The sequence below is a fragment of the Mesocricetus auratus genome, unplaced genomic scaffold (genome assembly GCF_017639785.1).
Source record: "Mesocricetus auratus isolate SY011 unplaced genomic scaffold, BCM_Maur_2.0 Super-Scaffold_100019, whole genome shotgun sequence".
Taxonomy (NCBI): Eukaryota; Metazoa; Chordata; class Mammalia; order Rodentia; family Cricetidae; genus Mesocricetus; species Mesocricetus auratus.
The window spans coordinates 35,800,315-35,827,334 of record NW_024429200.1 but is presented as its reverse complement, the minus strand read 5'-3'; the positions used below and the strand labels follow the sequence as shown (position 1 = coordinate 35,827,334).

At 39.9% G+C, this 27,020-nt stretch overlaps 1 protein-coding gene across 6 annotated transcripts in view; it reads right to left on the bottom strand.

Moving 5' to 3' along the window:
• Hepacam2 (HEPACAM family member 2) overlaps positions 1 to 22,723 on the bottom strand; it is a 32,567-nt gene extending 9,844 nt beyond the window's left edge. The window contains exons 1-4 of one of the 6 annotated variants that reach the window (XM_021234609.1): positions 22,555 to 22,723; positions 15,675 to 16,028; positions 11,946 to 12,230; positions 3,664 to 3,960 (exon numbers count right to left, since the gene is read on the bottom strand). In XM_021234609.1, the coding sequence (XP_021090268.1) occupies positions 3,664 to 3,960; positions 11,946 to 12,230; positions 15,675 to 16,028; positions 22,555 to 22,633 (1,015 nt within the window). In that variant the 5' untranslated portion in view covers positions 22,634 to 22,723. Of the gene's footprint in view, positions 1 to 3,663; positions 3,961 to 11,945; positions 12,231 to 15,674; positions 16,029 to 22,268; positions 22,398 to 22,554 lie in introns of those variants that run through there. The other 5 variants (XM_040728674.1, XM_040728675.1, XM_013122655.2 and 2 more) reach the window with 5 other exon arrangements.
• Between the last annotated feature and the right edge of the window lie 4,297 nt (positions 22,724 to 27,020).

Here is a 27,020-nt window from a genome sequence, read left to right as displayed (position 1 = left end):
ATACATTAAATTAGCTGAGAAAATTATTCAAGGAAACTTCTTTAAATAAAGATATCCATATTTTAAGTGGATATTTAACTATTGTTAGATGCAACATCTACACACTGCTTCATACTCATGATCCTATATGTATTGATTAAAGGGACAATACTCACATCAATAGCTTAGTGACCTAAGAAGAGTAAAGTTTCTGAGTTTGTTAAAAGGAAAGGATTTGAATTCAGATGCTATCTTGTCATACATTTGCTGTGTGACTCTGCCAATTGCCTCTGTTTTCTTTAGATATCTCCGCTGAGTTACAGAAAGGTCAATTAAGAATATCTCAAATTAGGTGTGAATCATAGCCCACAGAGATGGAAGTCCCTATCTGTACAGCTTCACACAGGTTGAAGACAGAGAGCTCATTGTCACATTCTCTAGCTTTCCTCTCCTTAACTGAAAATCGCCACTAAAACTTTTGATTATATCCTGGCCTTGTTATTTAATTTCTGTGTCTGTGACCCCTGGAGTCATCTTTGACTCCATTTCCTTCCCCCTCTACATCGTATTGCTGAGACTTCAAAGCAGTTATATAGTTTTGCCTCATTAAAAATAAAGATTCATCTATTTCCTGCAAGTTGACTCTGGTGACACAAAACTTCAACTTGATTCTAGAAACATCTTAAACACAAATATCCCATCCTTACAAACGATTTCAAATTCTCTACAAGTCTCAACACAGCTTGTTTGTCAGAATGAATTGTCTACAAGTGTTCTTATGACCTCGTAAGCAATGGTCATGTGTGTCAGTTCGTGTGTGCCTAATGTGTTGCTGAAATTAATTCATTTTGAAACAGAAACATTGAGCACAACACATCACATCCACACTAGTGATTTTCTTCCTCTTTTTTACTATTGTTGGACTCAAAGTTCTGTGAACCCTGAAGATTGGAAAATAGCTATGAAAAACCACAATGAGGCCACTAATGTTGACAATCCTGGATCACTCTGGAAAATGAGCACCTGTTCTCCTTATTTACTACAATAACAAATTCCAGGCTCTGTACAGGTCAAACAGGTTTTTGAAACTTTGTTAAAGACAATTTTCTGACATGAAGACTGTAGCTGTCTTTTGTAATAAGACCTTAGTCAAATACTAGGGGCTTCTGATAATATGAATACTTACTGGCTGAGTACTAATGCAGAACGTTTAAGAGGTGAGAAAGTAATATACTACTACATATTATGTTTATATTTTCACTTGCAATGAGCATAAAGCACAAATCTAACTTGATACCAAGATCCCATCACACAATCCTATATAAGCTTTGGTACACACACACACACACACACACACACACCTTGTTTTAAACTAAATTTCAGTCTGCTGCATGGTGAAAATCTTGTTGAGTCTATAAAAATATAGTAAGTTATAAGGCAAAGATGTTCTTTAGTTGTCTGTATGTTTGACATATTACATTCTTATCGGGCATTATTATCAGGGTTTGTTTGATTCTGAGTGCCTATCTCTTATAATAGGTGCCAAGTAATGGATGAATGAGTGCTATTTTTAATCATTTTGAACACATATGCTTTGGAGGGTCTACAAAGAAAATCTATTACCCTTTACTGCCCCAGTGAAGCACAATTTAGGTAAGAATTTTGTAGCTTTATTCTTTACTACACTAGGTACTAGGAAGATGTAGTTGTGCATAATTTAAACCCAAATGAATGGAGCTTAAATAAAATTAAATTTTTTAACCCTTAGTTGTTCAGCCATGTTTGAATTACTGAAAAGTTAAGTAGGGCAGAAGCTGCCATATTGAAAGTGATGACATTGGCAGTTTCTTCCTTGCACAAAGTTCTAAGAGCAACAATATTTTAGGCAGTATTGTCTTCCTCATAAAAATGTTCATGTAAAGACAGTATATGCATTGCAATGTCCTTCATGCTTAAAATATGAATGCCTTAAATCTCAAATAGTTCTAAGAGAACACACATTTCTTCTTTGACACATAGGCTTCACACACTTTGATAAGTCTTTGCGACTCTCTAAACTCTTTTTAACGAATTAAAAACTTACTGGAGGGAAAAACTTACACAAATAGTTGTCACACTTGTATTAAATATTATTTGAGTTCAAACAATGGCTGGAGCTCCTGACCCAGCATGTCTGGGGTGTCTTAAAAAACAATTTGTTTGTTATCTATTTGAGACAAGCTCATGCTATACTCCATGCTGGCCTTGAAATTGACAGAGGATTCATCTGCCTCAGCCACTTGAGGAACTACATTTTTGAAAGCAAACTGCCTAGGTGATTCTGATGCAAGCAACTAAATGGCTGTAGACGGCATGCTTTAGCCAAAAGATTAAATAATACCTGTGTAAATAGGCATTTTATTCTTGCTTCCTTTATCAAACACAATATACTGAGCTCTGTATTATGTGTCTCATTCTAGGCACCAGGGATATTGATATGGAACAGAAGACATCTTCAGATTCATGGTTATTAAGTTTTGTACACTTGTTTCTTAACCAATGCAGCCATCTAAGTCATTGTTTCCTTTTCAGACCTGTAGGTTCTTCTTCAAGTTGGAACTGGTTTGACTTTTTCTGTATGCAAGAATGCTGAACATAACAGAGAAAATAATGGAAGAGTAAAAATAGGAAAGGGAGAAAGGAGGAAAAGGATGAAGGGCAATAAAGAGGAAGACCAAGTAGATTTGGGAGGTGGAACCATAGACTAGACAGAACTTGGTGGCTGAGTGTTCAGGGCATATAACAGGAAGGAAGAGTTTGAGTGACGTTTAGTTTTCTGCTAAGCTGGGAGGTTACAGGGAAATTCACTTAACAAGTGGGGGTGTACAGACAGAATAGTATGAAGGAACAAGGAAAAGGGCTCAGTACTGCTCATTTAGACTTACATTCTGCCTTTAGAAACTCTGAAAGAGGCGTCTAAGAAGGCAGAAGAGGGTACAGCCTTAGAGTTTTGAAGATAAACATGAAAGGTGGCCAGTGTTACAAGACATTATGGGAATGAGTAAAACGGAACAGGAAATCATATCATAGAACAGAGCCACACTCCACAGAGAAGCTCACAGGATGCGAGTTTGCTACACATCCCTAACAAGCTGTGATTCTCAACCTTTTGGGCCACAACATATCTAAGATGCAACTTCTAGAGAATGCCAAATTTTATAGATTTATGAAAGTTTGTTTCTACATGGATGAGGCTCTTGATAGATATTTCTATTGATCGCAGGGATGACAAGGATGAAAAACAGAAGAGGAACCAGTGAAGACCAAGGAGCAAGTGGAAAAGTGAAAAACCATGACCCCAACTCATCCCTATTTGTTCTTCTAACTTAATTTAGCAGTACACATAAAACCTTAATGGAGAAACCTATTCCTTTTATGTTTCTGCTTTCAAAATCAGGAAAGCAATAACACATATTTAGAAGTAATTTACTGACTCCTCATAGGTCCCTGAATCTGGCTTTTGAATGTCCATCCATATGGTTTTGAGTTTTTATTGTTCGAGCCCCCAAATCCATGGCTTAGTTAACTGAGAGAAGAGACCATTCAAACAACAGCAAAATTATGTTCTCTTCTCCCTAGGCATCTGGGAAGTTGAGGCTAGCTTGCCTTCATGTTTTATAAAGGTTTGTACTTTGACAGACTTACCTATGGAAGTGATGATGACAGTGAAACGAGTTTCATCTCGCCTTCCTGTTATGTTGTTGTAAGCACAGCACATGTAGTCAGTGGTCTTCTGGGCCACTTTCTCAGATGCCACTTCTAAACGAGGCCCATGTTTAATGACATGCGTCGTGTTGTCAGATCTTCGGATCCAGGAGTAAGTGTTGGGAGGGTAAGAATCGGCAGAACAATCAAACAGGATGGCTTCTCCTAGGTCAACAGTGAACACTTCTCCCACTTTTAACCCCTTATCAGAATTAACTTGAAGTCCATAAGGTCCATCTGTATTAAAGAAAAAAAGAGAGGGAGGGTTGTGTCATGTAAACAGTCACACAGTTTCAGGGATTGAAGAACTTAGTGTCAATTTACTTTGTTTTAAAGTCTTCATGTAGACTTGAGACAATAGACCCTCGTTTAAACCCCCAATCAGATCTCTCTCTCTCTCTGTCTCTCTCTCTGTCTCTGTCTCTCTCTCTGTGTTTGTGTATGTATGTGTGTATGTGTGTTATTCTGATATTCACAAAAATGGGAAGTACCTGAGCCCACATATTTGTAATAGTTAAAGGCTGAAACTTGTGTTTGCAGATTTACAGACACTGCCATCATCAGTATGGGGCTAAGCTTTTCAGTGCCATATTGATAAGTGCACACTGTTGCTAGGCAACCTCTGTCTTTCTGGAGTAGGGATTACACTTGAAATAGATATTATTTTCTCCTTGGCAAGCATACTTTGAGAAGTGTCTGCTTTTCCTCTTAATGCCAGGTCATACAAATATTTATCAAAGACACAGAAGGAACATAGATTTGTGTAAATAGGTAGAGAGGTGTTTCAGATATTCTTAAGATTTTAGCAGGTTAAAAAATCCTTCTAAGTGACAGATTCCATTACACACACACACACACTCACTCACATACACATACTCCCACACACTTACACTCACACACACTCAATGATGTATCTGTGTCATTAACAGATATTCATTGAAAAATTAAAAAGCTATTTAACCATGGCTATTTGGCTGTGTTTTCCCACATTTCACACCTAGGACACTCCCTCTGTCATTAGACTGGATGAAGACATTTTCTGCATGGTTTCTTGTAGAGAATAAGGAAAATATTAAAACTATTTCCCAGAAGCAGAAACAGGCACCCACAGTTAAACACTGAGCCCTACTCCTGGAATCCAGTTGCGGAGAGAAGGGATGAGCAAAGGGGCCAAGACTGTCCTGGAGAAACCAGCAGAAACAGCTGACCTCACCTAGTGAGAGCACAGAGACCCTAGTCGCAAACCTGGGGAACCAGTATTGGACTGAACCAAGCTCTCTGAATGTGGGTGCCAATTGGGAGTCCTGGAACCTCTAACAGTGGAGCCAGTGTTTATCCCTAGAGCACAAATGGACTTTGGGAGCACATTCCCCACGGAGGGAGACTATTGCAGGCCCTCCCCCATATGATGTGACAGACTTTCTTGGTCCCCCGTGGAGGGCCTCACTATCCTTGGAGAGTGGGTGGGGAGGTCAGTGGGGAGCATGGGAGGATGGGAGGACCAGGGAATGGGGGGTTGATATGTAAATAAGAGTGTTTCTAAAATTAAAAAAATATTTCCCAGATACAAAGTTTCTCCTCTAGTCTAAGTCATTTTGGGCATGGCTATACTCACTTTTCACTTGGCATTAATTAACATTTGCTAGACACTTGCTTTGGAAAGGGATTCTATGTAATTAGATTTATAGTTTACATTTTATATTGAAAAAACTTCATGAGACAGATGTTATTATTCTCATTATAATAGTATTAAATGTAATTTCCCATAGTCACATGATTATTAGACAGCAGTATTATGTAACTAGTCAAACAAACATTTAGTTAACAAATTTTTGAGAAATAATAAGTATAAAATAATCTGTATTCATGTATTTAGGAGTATATGTGCATATTTGTGACCATTAAAAAATAGGCCATGAATTTGAAAGTGATCAGGAGGTGCAGAAGTTGGAGATAGGAACAGAAATTATAAAAGTTATAATATGTTTAGAACACAAGAGACATAAACAATTTGCATTGTTAAGGAATTTACAAACTGGACGAAGTGCTCAGTATTGTCATTTTCTTTTTAAAAACTGCCAATAGCTGTCTCTAAAATATGTAATCATGTGATATAAGGACTAGATTTTAAGGTAACATTTTTTCTCAATCATGAATTAATTGTTCTTTGGAAGTTATTTATACTTTTGGGATATTTTCATCTTTAATATAAAAATATGGATTAGCTAACTGCCAAAATGATCTATGTATTTGAAATTATGACAAAAACTTTGTGTTATACTCTAACATTTGGGGCTATTGGCAAGCCATTCTTAATTCTGTAGATCCTCAGAGTGGTTCTTCATTGCGCCATCATTTTTCTGACCCATCTAACACTGTGAAGACAAGTTTCATGAGATATAACAGAAATTGGAAACACTTTATAGATTATATTTAGTTAGACAGCATGTTTTCTTTCTGAAGACATAGGGAAATGTGAAACATCCCCACAGTGTTCCATCACTATGGTTATGCCCGTAAAACCACTATCAGAAAGAAAGACAAGCTAACTTAGTCCTTGGTATCCTGAGCAGTTGGTTACAGGACCCACTCTGGAAAGACATATCTGTGAATGCTTAAGTGCTCTATAGAAAATGGTGTACTAATTGTATATTATTTACATATATCCCCCTGGAAATTTTTGCATGCTTAGATTACTTATGACACAGAATACAATGTAAATGTTCCAAAAACAGTTGTTATGCTTAGTTCTCTAGGAGATGATATGAAAAAAATCTGTGTATGATCAGTTCAGGCTCAATTTTTTTGAATATTTCAATTTGGCTGGATCTGGTGACGTAAAATGCATACATACGGAGTGCGGGCTTGTTTCATATTTAAAGCAATCAGACGATGGAGATAGATGATGATAATAAGGAACCGTGGATGCCCCTTTCTGTGCGCGACGTAGGGCTTGCCACACTGCCCTCTCATTTCAGGCTATGATGCAGTCTCGGCAGAAGTCTCTGTGAGAAGGGGCTAAGAACAGTGACGCTCAACCTCGTATTCTGAGCTCTGCTGAGGAGGGAGCCGTATATCAGGAACGAGAAGTTGCTTTTACTGATTCAGAAAAAAAACAACCTCAAGGTGTACTTAGGCACAATACTTCTCTAGGCATCATAGGAGGAACTGGGATGTTGCAAAAATGGCTTCCAAGACCGTGTCTTCCGCTCTGTGCTGCAGCAGAGACTCTTCCTTCAGGATGCCAGCGCTGATGAGATGTAAGAGAGCAGGGGGCCACTAACTGCTTCAATTGAAGAAAAGCGATGGAAGGAATGGTGTGCGGATTGAAAGCACGGGGGATCTATGCTCGTGTGCGTGATGTAAAATCTGAGAGCCATCTTAGAGCCGAGCAACACAGGCTTGAAAAAGAACACAAGAGTGATCATAAAAATAGGGTCTTTTCCTGCAGCGATTTTATAACCAGCCCAAGAGTTCCCCTCATTCTATACACATATTTGGAAACTGCCCAGGAATAGGTTGTGGCCTCATCTTTGGTGACCTAGGATTTGATAGTAAAGTTGCCACTTAACCTGGAAGTTGGTCTGAACTGAGGTGTGAGATCTCTGGAGTTCTGCAAAGCTGAGAGCCTACAGGAGTGGAAGGGGAGGGCTGGCAACATGGTGTCATCAGAATTTCAGGAACTGAAGAATATATGCTTGGTTAAGCATTCCCACAAACAGCCACTGAGTGCTGCACGCCAGTCATGAATGTGGTGACCCAGTATACTGCACAGTGATAGGCTGCTAGTGCTTTGCATGTGGAAGACACAAGTGGAGTTCTAGAAATTTCCATCCTGGGGCCCTGCTTGATCAGCAATATCTTGGGCCTCACAAATAAGGGACTTCATTCCTGAGTGCCTGTGTCTGATTGTAGGCCTGTCCACTCCAATTTGTCGTTTTTTTCAATAAAAACGTTTGAGGAAAAAGAGAAAAGAATAGGGTCTTTCTGTTTTGATCTTCCTACTGGCTTCCAGAGTTTACAGAATGTGCCTATGAAAGCAAGTTGTTACATAATCTCACATGTGAATGACCGTGGAGCCTTTTGAACTGTGCCAATCTTCTTCACAACTCTGGGAGGAACTCTCCCTTGGAATTGTCTTAAGATCTTGCAATATATTTGAGTGCTCCCACAGATAGCATTTCTCTGGTCTTGGAGGGTGGGTCGACACTGTAGAGGAAGTCCATATTTAGAGCCATAGTTGGTAAGTCGATAATTTAATAAAATAACTAGTTTTAAGTAAAGCATACTTTGGAATACGAGACTCTGACTATGCAGAGTTCTTCTCTCCTCGGGTCTGTTGATTTTGCGATTTCCTTGTTTGCTGGGTTTCACAGTTGGCATCGTCTCTTCTCTTTGCCTTATGTACACCATATCTAGCTTCTCATAGTCAGTTTCACACCTCTCAGTCCTCTGCACACATCCATGCCTAGCATTTCTTCCAATTCCCAGAAACTAATACTTAGAGGCGTTTGAATTCATGACTTTTGATACGATTTTATCAATTTTACATTTTATCTGGTTATAAAAAGGAAACGCATCTTCACTGCAAAAGTCATAAAGTAGAGAGGCATACCAATGAAAAGTTATCTTTTAATTTTTATTTTATGAGCATTGGTGTTTTGTCTGTATTTTACGTCTGTATGAGGGTGTCAAATCACTTGGAGCTGGATAACAGGCAGTTATGATCTGTCATGTGGGTGCTGGGAATTGAACCCAGGTCCTCTGGAAGAATAGCCAGTGCTTTTAAACAATGAGCTGTCTCTCCATCCCCAAAAGTTATCTTTAATTTTCTTAAAGAGCCAACATCTGTACAGTCATCTAGATCTCTAGTCACAGCTCCCTCTTTCCCATTATTTTCTTCCAACTCCTCTTTTTCCCATGTCTGTTCCTCCCTCACCCCTTCCTATGTGCCTGTGCTTCGGGCCGTGTCTGCCGGTTTCTGTGTTTCTCCCTCTTATACACACAAACACACAGGCACACAACTTCATCTTACGCTGTACACACTGTTTACATTCTCTTCTCCCTTGACTCTATGAAGATGTGATTATCTCTACGCTGGTTAGCATGTCAGCACTTCCAAGTGAACCTTCTTCTATTCTGAGGTAGAGTGCAGACACATTATTCAAGCGAATGGGCAGCCCTGTAGGAGTCTTTTGGAGTGGCTGAACTAGAGCAGCCTTTGATATAGATAAAAGCAGATGGATAACTCCATTTGGCTTTGGATTATGTCTCACCGTCTTGCCTTTGGCAGAACACTCTCAATGGAAATGAACTCTTTGCCTTGGGGATGGCTGTTTACTAAATGACTTGTAAAATCACATATCATCTGTTCTCTTTAACAATTTATGACTGGGTGGGAACAGTACCTAAGTTTCCATCATGATGCTGCTGGCCACCCTGCAAGGAAGCAGATGGTAAGTATTTACTGTAAATGACCTTTTCCCCCCTCTAATTTCTATCACTCAGAGTATTCCCTGCAGCAGTGCCATGTGTTTCACACAAAAAGTAGTGGTTATTGGGTTATTATTTACAGCTGGAACTAGAAGGCATTTACATTTTGTAGACCATAAGTAGGTATTTGCTGACTTTTTACTTGGCATTGTATTCCACCAAGGCTAACACTAGATTATGATACCATGACCCAATGAACTTACTGAATAGATTTTGTTAAAACTTTTCTCTAGCAATGAAAAAACTTACTGCTTTGCACGAAGAAAATGTCACAGAAACAATGACAGCAGAATAAATGATTTATGATGGCCTTCTAAATCATGATGTGGATATTTATGGGAGAAATTGGAACTGACAGTCACTTGGTTATTGATTGACCTTTGTCTGACCACAGAGCCATGGGGTAAAAGTCGGATCTAGAGCATGATATGAATAAAATAACCTATTCTATTTTGGTCAGGTTAAACAGAGTTTAACCAACAGTGTCAAGTATTGCCCTATTAAACTAAAGATGCTCAAGCAATGCGGAGCTCCTAGGAGAGTTCGTTGTACTGGTACATACAGTGGGGAAGAGTCAAGGAGGACATACTGTAGTGAGGACCAGAGACAGACGCATACAGGATGCTGTGTTTGCATGGAGAATTGAATGTCTTAGTGACACTGAGGAGATGAGACTAGGCCAGGACAGATGGCCTTTTCAGTAGGAGACAATAAAGGAAAAGGAGTAATCACATGCAAGTGGAGCATTGGGGAACAGCATTAAACAAGGAAAATATTCCTAATGTACATGGAATGAGAAACCGGCGGACACCTTGATGCCACACTGATAGAAAATCAGTGGCAAACCCTTATGCATGTTATTTAAACCTTGTCACCTGAAACGAAGCAAACAAAGCAAAACAAAAACAAGTGATAAAACGGGGCTGAAATCCTGATAGCAAAAGAAACTAATAATGAGTCTAGGTTGTACTTCTAGGTCATATGATAGATAATTGCTGAGACAAGAAAATCTTGGGGACATGGCTTACCTTTGATTCAGTCTGTCTGTTCATAGTTTCTTTCACCTTGTTTACATAGCTCTCATGTTTAGGTTTGTGCTACTTGTATTTGAATTAAAGTTTTAAACATGTGCCACAGTAAGTTGCTTAGTAAAGAAATACATGTATAAATCAGCTACACTGTTTCAGAATCTTCCCTATAATCCTACACCAATTGTGCAACATTGCTGTAACTTATGCTTTCTCTGTGAGTCTGTTGCCTCTGGTTTAGAAGCAGACAGAACATTCTCACAGGGCTGTCTGAAAAGGCTTTTTAAAACCTTCAAGGCTTATGAATTAAACCTTAGAAGTAATTTGCCACGGCTAAATACAACTCATGTACCCCGGCTCATGACTGCAATCTCAGTACACAGGAGGCTGACCTTAACCTCAAGCCCGGGCTACATATTAAGTACCAGGCCAGCCTGGGATGTAGAACTGGATGGTGTCTCTAAAACAGATGAGCAAACAAACAAAACACACCATGATTTGCCTTAGCCCTTGAAAACCATGCTTACTTCCTCTCTGTGACTGGTCTCTTGTTGCCATCTGGGCCTGTGATGGCTTTCCAGATCCTTCCCTTGCTCAACCATGCTCATTGTCACACGTCCGCTCAAATGCCACATAGGAAAGGAGACTTCTCTTCAGTAAGAAGCAATGTTCCCTGTGTTTGCATTTAGTTAATGCTGGTATGCACTGATGGAGGACAGGGATGCTTCTGAGTCCAGGACAGTCCCACTGCAGAGTTAGCCTGTCCCCAAATGTCCCTGTTCCAAAAAGTTAACAAACCCAGTGCTACACTAAACTTTCCATATAACATTAAGCATATTAGAGAGTAGGTGAGATGACTCTGTGAGTAAAGCAGATTTCTTTTAAGCCTGACAATCTGATTTTCCTCTCCCAGGACTTAATATCAGCTAAACACACACACATACACAATAAATAAATAGATAGATAGCTAAATAAATAAATAAAATCATATTACAGGTAAGCTCTGCAGTGACTAGAAAAATAACAGAATGAGGAAAAGGAGGCACCTTGGTTGGGGTTGTGATGGTAACATGATACAAACTGAAGAGTTCAATACATTTCATTTGCACATGCGATTCAATGTCAACAATGCAAGTAATTACTGATTTTCTTGGGAAAACACTTGAGATTGCTCAGAGTGAATTCTCCCTGAGCCTTTCTTTCGGAAACCAGAGAATCATTTCTTGGCCTCTGGCGAAGACTGAGTGTAGAAATGGTGGAAAGAAAACAGGCATAGAGAGCGCCTGTCCTTTAGGGAACTCTCCCATGAATAACCCAGTGTCCTTTAGGGCACTCTCCCACGAATAACCCAGGAGCGTTTCTTTTTCATGCACTCAACGGAACACAACCCACTCCTGAGTTCACATCATTTCCTCTTCCTTCTGGAAGATGAATGGATCAGCAGCTCTTTGTGGTACTGGATTCTTGGGATTGAGAATCCCACTACACAGGAGATCACCTAATGGTTAGAATCAACTTGATCTTCAAAAAGTAAAGTTGTGTAAGTAGACATATTTCCTGACCAGACAATGCTTAGGTGACTACAGCAAGTGCCGAGTTACAATAAGACCAAATGACATCTAGTGCTGATATTATTTATGCCTACTCCTGTGAGACCTTCCCATAAGTATAGACATAAGAAAAAGAAAAAAAGTTACTTACAATATATAGTGGGCGTAATGATGTCACTTTCCTCCTCACTGACGGGGTTTGAGACAAGGCAGCTGTAGTTCCCAATGTCCTCCTTTGTCACTGGAGCAATCCAAAGGGTGTTGTTTTCGGGAGAAAGGGAGTGACTGGAGTTGATGCAAACAGGTTTCCCATTTTTTCGCCACTGGTAAACTAGCCTGGTACCCCCTGGCACCTGGCAGGTCAAGGTAATGTTGCCCACATACTCCACAGCCCCAGAAGCAGGATGGGACTGGACCACTGGCTTCATGACGGGATCTGTAATATCAAGAGCATAGAAATGTTTCTTTGGCATCCATGGAGCTATGATAAAACTCTAGAAGATTTTCCAATATTGAGTCTCGGGGAAATGATTCCAACATTTTAATATGTTTAAATGGAGATAGCTTGGGTAACAGTTTAAAGAGGATCTTAAAAAGTCACAGAAATTTAAAAATGGTGAACTATGAAATATATTTATACAGGTAGAGCTAATAAAATTCTAGAACTTGAATCCAAGTATTGACAATTAAACTTTTTATATAGTTAGTGGTTGAAAGACCAGAATTCCACTTTCTTATTCCTCATGCTTTCTCTACCATCAAAGCTCCCCCCACCCGCCCATGTGAACTTAAGAACTCATACAAGTTAGGAAGATGCTTATCTGCCATGACTCTTATAGTCAAAATGTGTATAATTATTTCCCTTTCTTGACTTGCAATGTACCAAAAGCACATGGCAATAAGGGATGTGGCAACCTCAAATTTTTAACCACCATCTGAAAACTAAATTATACAGTTCATGTATGGCATACTTTTGAAAGTGTGTAGATATTTTTGAAGAGTGGCATATCACAATTTCATTAACAAACTAAAGTCTACATTTCAGTCAACAAACAGTGAATCAGTTTGGCAGTAGGATATGATATATTGCTGAGACCTTATTAAATTTGAAATATAAAAGGCAAATCCAATAGAAATTCCTGTTAGAAGTAACAAGAAACAAGCTTTATTTTATAACTGTGGCTCTCAGCAGGCAAATGGATAAACATAAAAGAACACAAGTGTTTCTTCACTGACTTTCAGCTCTAAGTTCGTGGATAAAGTTGGTAATTACATATGCACTCACTATCATTTCAGCAAATATCATCAGTCTTCCAAGTTCTGCACCCTGTTTAATAAAATAGTGACTCGTGGGCCAGCAAGATGGCTCAGTGGTAAAGGCATTTGTTGTCAAGCCTGAGTTTGATCTCCAGATCCTACGTGGTGGAAGGGGTGAAACTACTCCAGCAAGTTATCTTCTGAGCTCCACATGTGCTCTGATGCATGCCCGTGAGCCTGCACACATGTGCAGTGCTCTCCTCCACGTAAATGAATAGATAACAGATTTAAGAAAAAGACATCAGAGTTAACAGCCTTCATTGGCAAATAGAAGAGGCCTTTATACCTGTCAATGATTTTTCCTGCGTTTTGGAGAGACAGACATTACTAGCCTCCAACTCTGTAAGCTCACAGAGCAGAGAGAGGCTAATGATGTAATCCATAGGTAGCTCATGACTGGATCCAGTACTTTAGGCTTTGATTGCCCATCAAGTGTCCAGTTGAATCTTCCTCAGACAAATTTATTGTGTATCGTCATTACATTTTTTTTTCTACAATGGAAACTGCATCGGGGTGCAGACAGACCTTATTCTCCAGGCCAGGGGAGACAGAAAAAAATGAAAGATAAGGAAAAACGAGGTGGAAGCAACCTGGAGGGGAGCTGAACAACTTGGAAATGTCTGACATTTTTCAAGGCAGATGTCGTTTGCTGGTTTGTTCATTTAATTCAATCCTTTGTCTTTCCTGGCAAGAGCAAAGGGTTTGCAATAGCATCTTGTGTGTGTTATTATGTTTTCAAAAGAAAAATGAATTGTGTACAGTGGTCAAATTTAAAAACACCTCAGACATCTCTGTGTAGGGATGTATATAATATGAGGTAACTAAGCAACAAGGTAACTGAGGAGAGCAAATCACTGGAATAGTCATCCATATCATACACTTGCCTGGAACAAACCTGGTTTCCCCTTTGAAAAGGTTTTGCTTAGGTTCTTAAAGCCTGTTTTCTGCAATTTTTTTGGTTTCCTTTCCTTGAACAAATCCAATGTTCCAATTCATAGGTAAGGGCTGTCCTACTAAAGCTCCTATGAAAAACTGTTGCAGGAGAACTTTATGAAAACTCTTGTTAGTTGTAGCTTCACTTTTCCTACAGTTACTTTGCGGATATCTGATCTTACAGACATTATCTTAGTCCCCTGCAACCTCCTCTATCTCTCTCCTGCCTTCTTACTCCACAGGGGTTACTGAGTCTGCTGTGGCCAGTGCAGTCTGAGCATTGAGAAGAAAGCAGAAGGGACACAGACAAGGCTCCTTTCCCTACAGACCACATGTTCTACTCCTGGAAGAGAAGCAATAAAAATTAAATACAGATACTATTTACAGGTGATGGTAGGTTCAATGCAAGTTCAATAAACAAAGAGAAGAGCAGAACTGAAGTCAGTGAACTCTCTCTCTCTCTCTCTCTCTCTCTCTCTGTGTGTGTGTGTGTCTGTGTGTGTGTGTGCGTGTGTGTGTTTGGGGGCTAAGATGATATTATTTGTACAGAGTGAAGAGAGGTCAGAAAAGGCTTCACAGACATGGCAATTGAGAGATGTCTAAAAGAAACAAAGGAGGTGATATTTGGAATAAAAGCTGCCTAGACAGAGTGAATAGTGAGAACAAAGGACCAGAGTTGTGAGTGTATTTATCTTGTTCAAGGAAATGCAAGGCACCAGTGTGGCCAGAACAGAGAGTACAGTGGTCAGAGGTGGAGAATGGGATCAGACGCGTTCTGGGTAAGCTGGGCCCTGAAGATTATTGTCACTACTTTGACTCCCATTTTGAGTGCGACAGGAAGCCAGAGGATGCAGGAGCAGAAGCAGAGAGGCCAGGGCTGGCAGTTTCGGGGACAGTCAGGGATGTGGCCAGCAAGGGGTAGGTGGAAGCAGCGGGAGTTGGTGTTTAAGGTGAGCCAATGAGGTTTTCTTTCAGACTGGGTGTGTGTTATGAGAAGATGGGTGGTCAATGATGTATGCGAAGCCTGAGCCTGAGGGAGTAATAGATCAATTTAATACTTACTAAAATGAGGTATATTGTCAAACAGAAAGGAGACAGAAAAATAAGAAATTGAATTTGGTGCACAGTTCAAGGTCTGCCACCTCTAAATTTTAATAAGAAATTTAAAAACCACCAAATGCCTGAAAGTTAGCTAGCTCCAGTCTCCCTCAGCAAACAGCTTCTCAAACTTCTATTGTCCTTACATAAAGTCCTTGACTCATCTTCCCCTGAATGTTGTAACAAATAAAAGTCTTCATGACACTAAAAATAGGGGCCTCCCCAAACCAGAAAATAAAATGTCCATAGTCCATATCTTACTCCTTCAGCAGCTTTGTGTAAGTCCCAAGAAACAGTAAGTTTCTCTTGTTGCTTGAAGGTCTGTTGCTGGGCACTGGGCACCTCCCTTATGTACATATCTAACTAAATCTCAGGAAGTCTTATGAGGTAAGTAATGGTATCAGGGGCACTTTGAACATCAATTAATTCACTCAGAGTTTGGAAGGTCCAGAACCTTAAAGCCCAGGAAGCTTGGCACCCCCTAGCCTCTGCTGACCCGACCTAACCTCTTCTACTGTCCCAGAGTACTCACCATCAACGGTGACTTGTATCTTCTGACTTGAGGACAGAGTTCCGTTTCCTTGGATGTTGACCTTCACAATGTAATTGCCCTCATCGGAGAACTGCAGCGGATTGATGAGGAGAGATGCGTTGGGTGGCATCATGGTGAACTTGTGCTGGTATTCCAAGTCGGGAACCACAGACTCATTCACGGAGCCCAGCAAGTATTTGGGCATCGTGTGGGATCTTTCGAACAGCCATATAATCTGGATGTCAGAGGCTGCAGTGTGGAAGCCATAGTGCACGGGGAGGTAGAGGGCCTGCCCCCTGATGCCGTGGACAGTGTGTGAAGGAACGGTCACCTTCAGCCCCGAGCAAACACCTGCTACGAAGGAAAAGAGAACTGTGAGTGCCCTGAGCCACATCTCATAATACAAAGGTACGGTTGCAGAGAGAGCCCAGATGATAGTCCCTTTCAAAGAAGAAGGCTTCTCAGTATTAGCTATTCTAGTACCAGTTACAGGTAGAGGTAAATATTTATCTTTGAAACCTTCTGCACTTGAAAGACTACACCCAGTGACTATGCTGGTTGTATGACTTCTCTAAAGACAAGGCAAAAAGGAGAAGCAGAAGCTATTATCTCCTATCATTATAGAATAATAGAGAAAGGAGAAGTGAGAAAGACTATGAGCTCTGAAGTTCAATAAAACCACCAAACACATTGGAAATTAGACTATGTCAATGTCATATCCTGATAAACTACGCGATTCCTGAAATATTAAGAGGTTACTTCCTTGAAAGAAATTTCAGTAAAGCCATCTGAAGTAGCTTGATATTACATTTTTGGAAGTCACCCCCCACCTCTAGTAGCCAAAGACACACCAAATCTAGTAATCTAGTAAACACCACAGTAAACGGCAGTCAGTTGAAAACAGACATTCCTTGTCCACAGAGGGTTCTGATTGGTGTTTGAGGAACAACAAGGGGCAGGCAGACTTGTATGTAACATGGCGGCGGAGGAGGAGGAGCTCAGAGAGATAATGAGGTCAGTGATAGCCAGGACAAATGGGGAAGGATTTTAAGACAACAGGAGCCACGGGCGATTTTATTTTATAGAAAATGAAAATGTAATTGGAGTTTTCCTATCAGAGGAGGGACACGACTTTTATAGTGATTTTTTTTTGTCTGGGGTGAGAATGAGCTGAAGAGAAAAGAAGGAACACCAAGATACCACGTGAAGTGACTTCAACAAATCAGGCAAGACATGGGGTGGGGTGTACAGGCCCATGGTGTACTGAGCGTCTGAGAAATGGCCGATTCTACGTAAAAGATCAGCTATGGCACTGCAGGGTGGGATATATAGAACAATGAGGAGAAAAGAATGTCTTCGTGTTTTAACTTACATCATCTGGAAGAATGGGGCTGCAGCCAGTACATACATCATGGAACTGAGACAGGGAACTATGAATTTTGGGGGTGGGGTTGGGAATTCAGAAGTCAGTTTAGGGCACACTCATTTTCAGATGCTCACTAGACATCCAACAGGCAATGTCAGATGGATGTAGTGATCATGTTTTCATTATGAAACTCATTAAAGGTGGTTTAGGAGAGAATTAGAGGCCTGGACTGATGTGAGGCACGGAGGTCTTCCTGATGTGCAGTCTTATAAAACTCTTGTGTTGTTTGAGTCCATGAACTCACTGCAAGGGCTGTATCTTATGTTTGCACACTGCTTCTTAACTTCTGGAACCTGTAGATGTCCATATATATATGTATATATATATATATATATAATGAAAAAAGTCCTTGCAGGATACTATATTTTTAGAACTCTAATTGAAATGCTTCATTTTATAAGTGAGTGGTGTTGGTATGAACTTACCACCAGAGAATCATTTGGAATAATAGGATTATGTATATAATTTAAATATAGACCATTTGAACACCAAGAGAAAAAAATTATGGCACAGGGCCATTGGGGTGGACTAGCAAGTAAAGGTAGCTGTCACCGAGACAGTTCAATTCCCAAGACTCATAGGGTGAAAAAAGAGAACTAACTCCCTATTTCATGTTGTCCTCTGACCCACTCTCACACTGTAGCACACACACACATACACACAGAGAGAGACAGAGAGACAGAGAGAGAGAGAGAGAGAGAGAGAGAGAGAGAGAGAGAGAGAGAGAGAGAGAGAGAGAGAGAGAGGTCAAAACAAAATTTTAAAAAGAATGGTGCAGAAAGTTGAAACAATAATTCCAGATGCTGCTTTGGGTAATCTTGTAAAGAGCTTGAGAGAAGTGGGGTGGAGCCTGGACAGGAATGTGGAATATGAAATTACATTTGTAGGCACTAGGTATGAATCTGTCAGAGATGGAAATGGTGAAGGAGAGGAATAGGTGAAGCTCCAAGCAGGTGAAGTGACACTGAGTAGGTGGGAGGAGATGGGAACTGGGCCAGTCCGAAGGTCTTTCCATTTCCGTTTTCTTACATACAGAAGATGATAACCCTCTTCAATTGCTTCCCACTTTCACTGTTTTCAGGAAGCCTCACCTAAATCAATTTACAGAAGGCAATTGGAACGAAGGAAGAACGAAAGAAAGAGTGCAAAGGTCTGTTTGTCTTCCATGGTGATTTCCATGGAGAAGTTCAAGCATGTTGCTCCCATCCCATGAGGAAGCTTCCTTCCCCAGAGTGGGGGGCTAGATATGCAGCGCAGTCAGGCTCCAGGGCCCCTACATGTACTTGGGATAAATACACACTGCACATTAATCTTAGATCATTCATGTCAAAAGTATTACAAGGTTCGCGATTTCTTTCTGTATGGAAACACATGAGAATGTCAAAGTCTGAGTTTTCCTTATTTGAGAGACTAAAGAGAGGAAATTTGGTGCATATCTACAAAGTAGAGTTGCTTGAAGCACAGGAGTAGTGGATTCCAAGTCTCTCTGAAGTAAGGATATTAGGGTCATGTGCATTTTCTAAACTTGCAGAGGGAATATTTTATTTGATGTTTTGCTAAAGTTGTAGCAAGGGACACATATTTTTTTTTCCTAAAATAGTGTTTAGTCAGCAAACATGGCCTGGGTAAGCAGGCCTTTTAAAGTCTCTGCTCATTGTCTTGTGTGTGAAGAGAAATCCTGGCTGATGCCCGTACCCCTGTCTGCTCTCTGATAGTTCAGGTGCTTGCTAACCTGAGGCATTTTTCTCAGAGTAGCCGCTACTTACATTTCAAGAGGAAAGGTCCAAAGGATGTTTGAAATAGCGCATCACAGCATTTAATCCATGCATTCCGTTGTCAATTCCTGATGTTCTCTACCAAACTGGCAATTCTGTGTTTGCTACCAAGCAGTTGAGGGGCTATGGTGGGAATGACACCATCGCCTTGAAAATGCACCGGGAAGAGCTGCATGGCTGCTGCCCCGGCTCTGGCTCAGAGCATCTCTGTCACTGGGTTGCTGGTGCATGTAAGGCAGTTCCCAGCTTAGCCCAGGAGCGCCTGCTAGACCGACGTGGGGATGGCTGAAGCTTGCGTGTAATTTTAGCCCATCCGTTTTTCTCACTTGGGGGAGGTTCTTGCTCTTCTGTTTTTCTATGTTTAGTCTATGTAATTGTGGCTGGAAAGGACTAGTTGCAATTACGCTGCCAATATTTGTTAATATGCTGGAGGGGGTTTCTAGGCACCGCACCACTGACAGTGGTGGCCTTGCTCCTAGAATGGAAACGTCGCCAGCTTTTGAGTCTTGATTCAAATGTTGGCTTCTCAACTCTGAGCAGGATGATTTAGAGACTTTGCCTCAGTTATGGGACAAGGATCTTATTTCATAGGACACTAAGTATAACACAGATACTGCAGTCTGGAGATAAATAAAGCCTCTAAGGAAAATCCGGAGTGGTGACATGTGACTTTAATCCCAGCACTTGGGAGGAAGAGACAGGTGGATCTCTGGGAAATTGAGTGAAGTCTGATCTACATAAATTCAAAGCCAGCCAGGGCTACACAGTGAGGCCATGCCTAAAAAACAACCCTCAGCTCCCCCCAACAAACAAAAAAACTACTTTAGTGGAAAAATCATTTTGGGACAGGGGTTGCTAAATGTACCTCACTAAAATGACTTTGCTGGCCTGGAACTCAGGGGTCTCCTTCCTAAGCCTCCTGAAGCAGAGGTTAGAGGTATGCATCACCACGACAGATGAAAGAAACAAATTTATATGGCATTTATACTCACCAAATAAGTGGTGGAAATTAGCTCACTGGACTATTTAGGAGAATGAACCATATATTAAAGTCTTACATAATATACTGCCAACTATATTTCTGAATGTATTCAATGTTTTCATATAAAATGAAAATTCAACACCAAATATGTGTACTTATTTTTTAAAAATATGTACAGCATAGTGAAAGGTAGTACAGTTATTATGACAGTAGTTTGCCTACATTATTATTAATTATTATAACCATTACCTTATTATTGAGACTATATCACTAAGAGGGCTTAACTTGTATGTAGACCAGACTGGTCTAGAACTCACAGAGATGCTTATTGCCTGTGCTTTCCAAGTGCTGGGATTAAAGGCATGCACTACCATGCCCAATGCCTATATTATTTTTATGGGACAATTTATAAGTAACAAGTGTCAGCAAATAATGAATTTCCTTGTATCAGGTAACATCTTCCCAGGAAAGGCATGAATTCACTGAGATGACACAACCACTGTGAGTTTCTGAGATTAAGCAGGTAACATTATGTTTCCTGTGATTTCAGAAACTCTCATTTTTTCTATTGAAGTGTTTCATGCTATGAGTGTATCATAGTAAACAGTGGTTTACTATTTTTTGAAAAATGAGGTTCACCTGGAGAAAATTGCAACTGCTCTTTTCTAGTAGCACGAGAAAACATAAAGGGCTAAAGCTTCCCACAGCCTCTCTCTGTGTGAGCAGATAAACTTCTAGAAGTCAAGTGATAGAAATATTCATGGAATTTTAATTTTTCTTTCCATATTCTGAATACTTGCCCATAAGTGAAAATTTTGTTTTTACTAGATTGACAAATACTTCCTGAGTTTAGAGAGCTCTTAAGACCTCTGCCTTTTAGGCACTAACAGCAACTGGGGAAAACATTGAAAATACCACTCATAACCTGGCAACCAAAATTTCAGCAATAAGTTCACTTTAGAGACTTCTTAGGATATATAATAACAGAACCTTCAAAAATCATATAAAGTTAGGCCTACTTGAAAGCACACTGTAAAAATTATCCATGCCTCAGCAACAGAGGACTCTAGCGAGCAGTTCTACTGTATTGAATACAAACATTAGGTTTTACAAAGTGGCCTCTACAGCAGCTCAGAACAGTTTGTATGTATTTCCCCATGACCACACACAGTGTTAGCAAACATAACACAATGACTGTTGACTGAAAACAAACTCTTGCATCTTTAGAAAAATAGAAATTAAGAATCTGTATTTTGAATTGACTAGTCATACATTCGGAGCTTATTTTTAGCATGTTTTAAAGGTACTGAGAAAATTCAGTACTTTAAAAGCAAAAGGATTTTCATATTCCTTATGTCCTTTACCACTCACCAGCTTCAGAGAAAGTGAATTTCTGTCAAGAGGGGAATCATGGTCTACAATAATAGCTGTATTTGTGAACTTGTGATTTCTCCCAAGTATATCTTAATTTTAATTTAGTCAAATTTCTCAACTGGATTGGTACCTGAGTTCTTAAGGTCAATTGCAAAAATCTTATTTGGGAAAAGCTAGTAGTCCTACTGTTTTGAAAATGAAAAACAAATGAGAAACCAATGTAGGATCACTTAACAGGTAAGGATGATGTTGAAATTATGATATCACAATTTAAAAATGTAGAACACATTTCAGGGTTAAATTTGATAATATGACCATGTAGTAATAATTGAGATGGTTTTGGGAAGCAGACACCTTCAAAATCTGCAAATGGCAGTTTTATGTCAGTGAGATTTATATGTGTTACATGCAATGTGAATAATAGTCATGATTATAATGAAAATTAACAAAATATATTAGTGAAAGTAAGGGTTTAAATTGCTTTGTGTATCTAAGATATTCTTTAAAGAACAAGAAGTCCCCTTTAAAGTTCTATCAGACCAATACAAACAAAACAAGAAACTAACCTGATCTTTTAGACCTATAATACGATGATGGAAAATGGAACATTTGGTGAAAAGAATATTGATGGATGGATAAAGGCACAGGGTGATATAGAGAGGAAAATTATGACAGAAGAGAATGAGAGAAAAATATTTAAGATACAGCAAAAAATAGGAGTAGTCATTAACAAAGAGAAAAGCTGAAGTCATTTTAGAGCACGGATCCTCTTAAACACAGTTCTCCTTTTTGTCAGTTTAGCTGGAACATCACATTTCCCACATTGACATTAAAGAAGAACAGTTTGTAGACTATTTTCAATTTAGGCAATGCCTTGAATTAAAAGAAAACCACTACTATGAATTGCCTTGAATTTCATTCTGTGTTTTTAACTTAATACACTATCAGAACATCTGCCAATTAAAACATTGACTATTAAGATTATTGAGACTATACTCAAGCCCCGGGAAAAGAAGAAACCCCTGTTTTTTTTTTACCTGCCTTAACTTTCTTATTGAGTCCCATTGACAATAGCTGTTGCTCCAAGGAAACAAAAGCAGTCATTTCTTGAACCTTATTTCTCCTACATGTTCCTGTTTCTTTGCTGGAACAGTGTGTTATTGTTAAAGGGTTCTGAACTGTTCTTCAATTATCTGAGAAAATCTACAGCCCAAAGCAAATATTTACCTTATGCCTACAAAAAATAAGCCACAAAGAAAAAACCAACAAAACTCCATAACCCAAACCCCAGATACCTAAAATCCAGTTCACCCAGGGCCTTACCTATAAGAAGAAAACATATTTTGCACAGAAAGGTCCCAACCATGCTGCTGAGGGGCTCCATGCAAGCATCCTGTCCCATGCATACAGCGCCCTGTTCTCAGTGGCAAGTTGGTTCATGGACCAGCAGCTGCTGGTTTATTTGCTAGGGAAATTAGCAGTGAGGTAGCAGACCCTATCCTGCCTCTTGCTTCTGTGATTTGAATACAGAATGAATGTGTATACAAAGGACACAGGGAGCAGAACACCTGTTATGTGCTTTGCAAGAACACAGGGCTGTGGCTTTCAGAACAGTTTCTTAGTGATTCTCAGGAATTTTTCAGTGTCGTTCTATAAATTATACTGAGTTATTCATAATCAGAAGGATGAGGACAATCTCTTCAGGTGACTGCTTGATAAATAAATGACAAATCTGGTTTCCTATCATGAAAAATTATGTTATTGTTTTGAAATTTGAAAAATTATTTTCCATTGAAAATTGAAGGGTTTTTTTAAAAAATGAATTTACTATGTAGCTATTCATCTTTATGAAGTTACTGAATATCATGTAAAGAGTATACCAAAGAACAAAAGCAGACCACTAGAGTATTTTTAATGTATTTTTTCTATGTTATATTTTCTATTACAAATAGCTGTGATAGTTTTATTGAATCTATGGATTCATAGATTTAAAAACAAATTGCAGATAAGGTTCTACGTGGGAATGAGGCATGCATTGCATATAATTATAATGTGTAACATATGCCAACAGATAACGTGACACCAAAATTTCTCAGATGAATCTTAGAGGAAGTGATCCAGCAATCCATAAAAATTTTACCTGTGTGTTCTGGCCTCATCTTCCCATCCTAGCTCCTTTCTTCCTGTCATTGCCATGGAAGTAGATGGGCTGAGAATTTCGCTTAATTTGGTAAGTTGTGAGCTACCATTTGCAAGAAGGCTCTGGTCCAAGCTTTCTGCATGAAATGGAACACACACACACACACACACACACACACACACACACACACACACACACACACACACAGAGAGAGAGAGAGAGAGAGAGAGAGAGAGATCTCCTGACTTAAAGCTAGTAGGACACTCCATTGAAGAAATTCAATTGAGAGGAGGAAGGCATAGGCTTGCGTTTTAACTGTTCAAACAAAGACTGTTGTTAAAATGTTATTAAAAATAAAAAAGGAAAAATGGTTACTCTGAAAACCAACTTTGGAAATATTCTTTGCGTCAAGGTTCCCAACTTGCTGAGAAAGTGTCTAAAGGCAAAGGCACTTGTAGTGATATATTATTTATAATTTATTAAAACTCGACTGAGGATTCTGAAAGCAAAGTCAGCTACAAGGCATAGAAGCCAGACACACACCTTTAATGACAGAAGCTAGGAGGTGGTGGTACACACGTTTAATCTTAGGATTCAGGATTAAGAGATAGATAGACAGATCTCTCTGAGTTCAAGGTCACCCAGGGCTACATGAGAGTGAATCAGTCTAAAAGAGTAACAGGGTGCCTTTAATCTCAGCACTAGAGGGGTAAACAAGACAGGAGCAAGTTTCAGTATGAGGCATTCATTCTCCAGGCACACTGAGGAGAGGCAGCAGTTAGAGACTTGGTGAAAAGCTCGTGTGTGGATCACCCCTTTCAGCCTGAGTTAAAGGTAAGAGCTAGTGGCTGACTGCTTTTTTTCCTGATATTCACTTTGAAGCTTGAATCCCAATAGCAATCTCTGGGTCTTTTATTAATTCCTGCTGTTGGGAAACCCAAGTCCTTTCTAGAGGTCAGTGACTTTACTTCAGAAATATGTCAAATACATCCTCAACCCCAAACAAAGACTCCGAGTTTCTCCGCACCCTCTAAATCTTCACACACATCCATATTCACTTTGGTCATTTCCTTAGCTGTGTACTTCTCGGATCCTTGACGAAGGGAACAGTCTTAGTCATGGACTGTTGGCATCTAAGCATTGTGTTCATCTTTCTTAACATGTTTCCCCAGAAATAAACTCCTTGTGCTCTTTAGCTTAAGCTGTCTTCTCCATAATTGTTTCATGAGAAATGCACTCAAATGTTCATATGACATGCAACATTCAGTTGGAAAGGAACACAAGCTTCCTCACTCCATTTAGATCAGTCTTAACACAAGCTGCTCCTATTAAATAAGATCTTTATAGTGTCCTCAAACCACAGGATGGTTTGTTTTGAGGGCTCCAGGATCCTTCCCCAGATGTCAGAAACAAAGACAGTATAGTGGGTTTTTCCTAGTGTCAAATGTATAGCCTTTAAAGGATTTATAAAAATTCCAGTATTTTCCTCATTTTCTATTAAAATGCACATATTTGGTGACAGAAGGAAATAGTAGGTGTTATAATAAGAAGCTAAGTACCAGAATGAACCCTTATTGTGCTCTTTTTCCTGTCAGTTTATACTTTAAAAAATCTGCTATGCTTTAGTTGTACAATGATTGCGTACCTCGACCAAGCGCCCTCTAGTGGTACATTCATAAATATAACGGCGTGTGAGAGTTATTGTGAATTCAGAAAATTCACATTGAAGCCATACAGGCAAATTTAATTTCAAGTGCTGCCAAACAGACAGACTTCTTAAAAATAGTATCAAAGAGTTTTGTCAGTATAAGAAAATTCTCCCAGACATATGGCATCACTTGGAGGCAGAGGCATGTAGATCTCTGTGAGTTTGAGATCAGCCTGGGCTACAGAGAGGCGCTGGGACTCAGGGCAGGGGTGGGATGGGATTGTCTCACCATAGTATTTTATAGCAAGCTGATAATCTACAAACTGTTTTTGCCTAAAAAAGGGGGGGCTATATCCTCATTGATTTCTCGTCTTAGTTATAGTTGCATTAAAAATGATTAACCTGAAACAATCTCTGCTTATGATGATTAGGGCACAACTATTTTCTGACCTCTCCAGTCACACATAGTAAGTTATAGGCCGGTTCTGTTTTACACAATGAGCATCTACCACATGTATTTCAAGGAGCAATATCCTTTAATGCAGATGCCTCAGTGTAATTATTTACAATAGCACAAACAGCAGAGGAGAGTTGGTGACAAAAGATCGCATGAACGGTTGTACATAAGATGAACTGGGGAAGGAAAACATTTACTGTAATTAACCCTGTAATTACATTCGATTCTGAGAAGCTGTACAGTCTGCAGGAAGAGTGGGCCACTGGAGGAGGCAACTGCATATGCAGATTTCCGGGCTGGATTCCCAGCCTCTCTGGGTACAGCCAGGTTGACAACTGCTGCCTCCCAGAGGGCCCATGCTGTAATAAACGATGAACTGAGGTAGTTAAAAGGCATTGGTGTCATGATTCAGGAATCACTCCTCAACAAAATACATGAAACCTTTAAGTATCAGAATAATCAGTTTACACAGCTGCAATAATCTTAGGTAAATTCCTTAATTTTTCCACACTTGACTCATCATTTTTAAAGTGGCGATAACAGTAACTCCATAAGGTACTCATGCTTATGGGCTAGGGTGTGTATTTATTCCTTCCTTCCTTCCTTCCTTTCTTTTTTTTTTTTTGGTTTTTATTTATTTGCATGTTTGTTTTCTAGAGAGAGAAAGAAAGAGTGTGAAGTTGGTGGGTGGGTAGGTGGTGCTGATCTGGAACGAGTTGGGAGAGGGGAAAATATTGTCCGAAAAAATTGTAATTAAAAAAAGGAGAAAAGGTTTCTCATGTAGATACATGAGGTCATACACACGAGGCCACTAACAGAGTCCCTTCCAACTTGTAAATCTTCAGCGTTACCTATTATTATTATTATTAGCTCTGAGTTTGCTGCCCACCCCTCAATAGTCTCATAATTTGAAATCCTTATAAAACTGAGTCTCCGAAGCTTCCCTGTTACTTTCTCCTTGGTAACCACGAATGACCGGAGACAACTTGAAAGTGACACATTTTCTCACAATCACTGATAAATCACGATTTGACTTTGCTTAAGCAGGTAGAAAACAACAACAACAACAACAACAACAACAACAACAAGACAGTTGGGGATTGGACGAACTCTATGATTGTCCTAGCGCTCTCTACAGGGAATGCCAAGAATGAAGAAGACGCTGAGGCTGGCCATCAGAGGCCTAGGGCACCCGTCTCCCACTTTCTCAGGCCACGCCCAGAGCCGCGGGGAAATTCCAGGGACCAGGACGCGTGTCTGAGTGAGGCTCGCATTCTCATGACCCCCAACCCCAGCCCAGTGCTTCCTCTCGCACGCACAGATGGCGTCTTGTCGGTCTGGACTATCTACTCTCAGACTTGGCTGAATGGCCAGAACACCTAGGTCTCAGGGATGCCACCTTTCCCGAGTCCAGGTGGTCACTGGTCCACGCAAGCGTTGCTTCTTGGGAAATGTAGTAACCAGGTTGCCCGCCTTCTGCGCTTGCAGCCGGAAGACTACACTTCCCAGCATCCTCAGCGAAAGGAAGGCTGACCCAGGCGGCC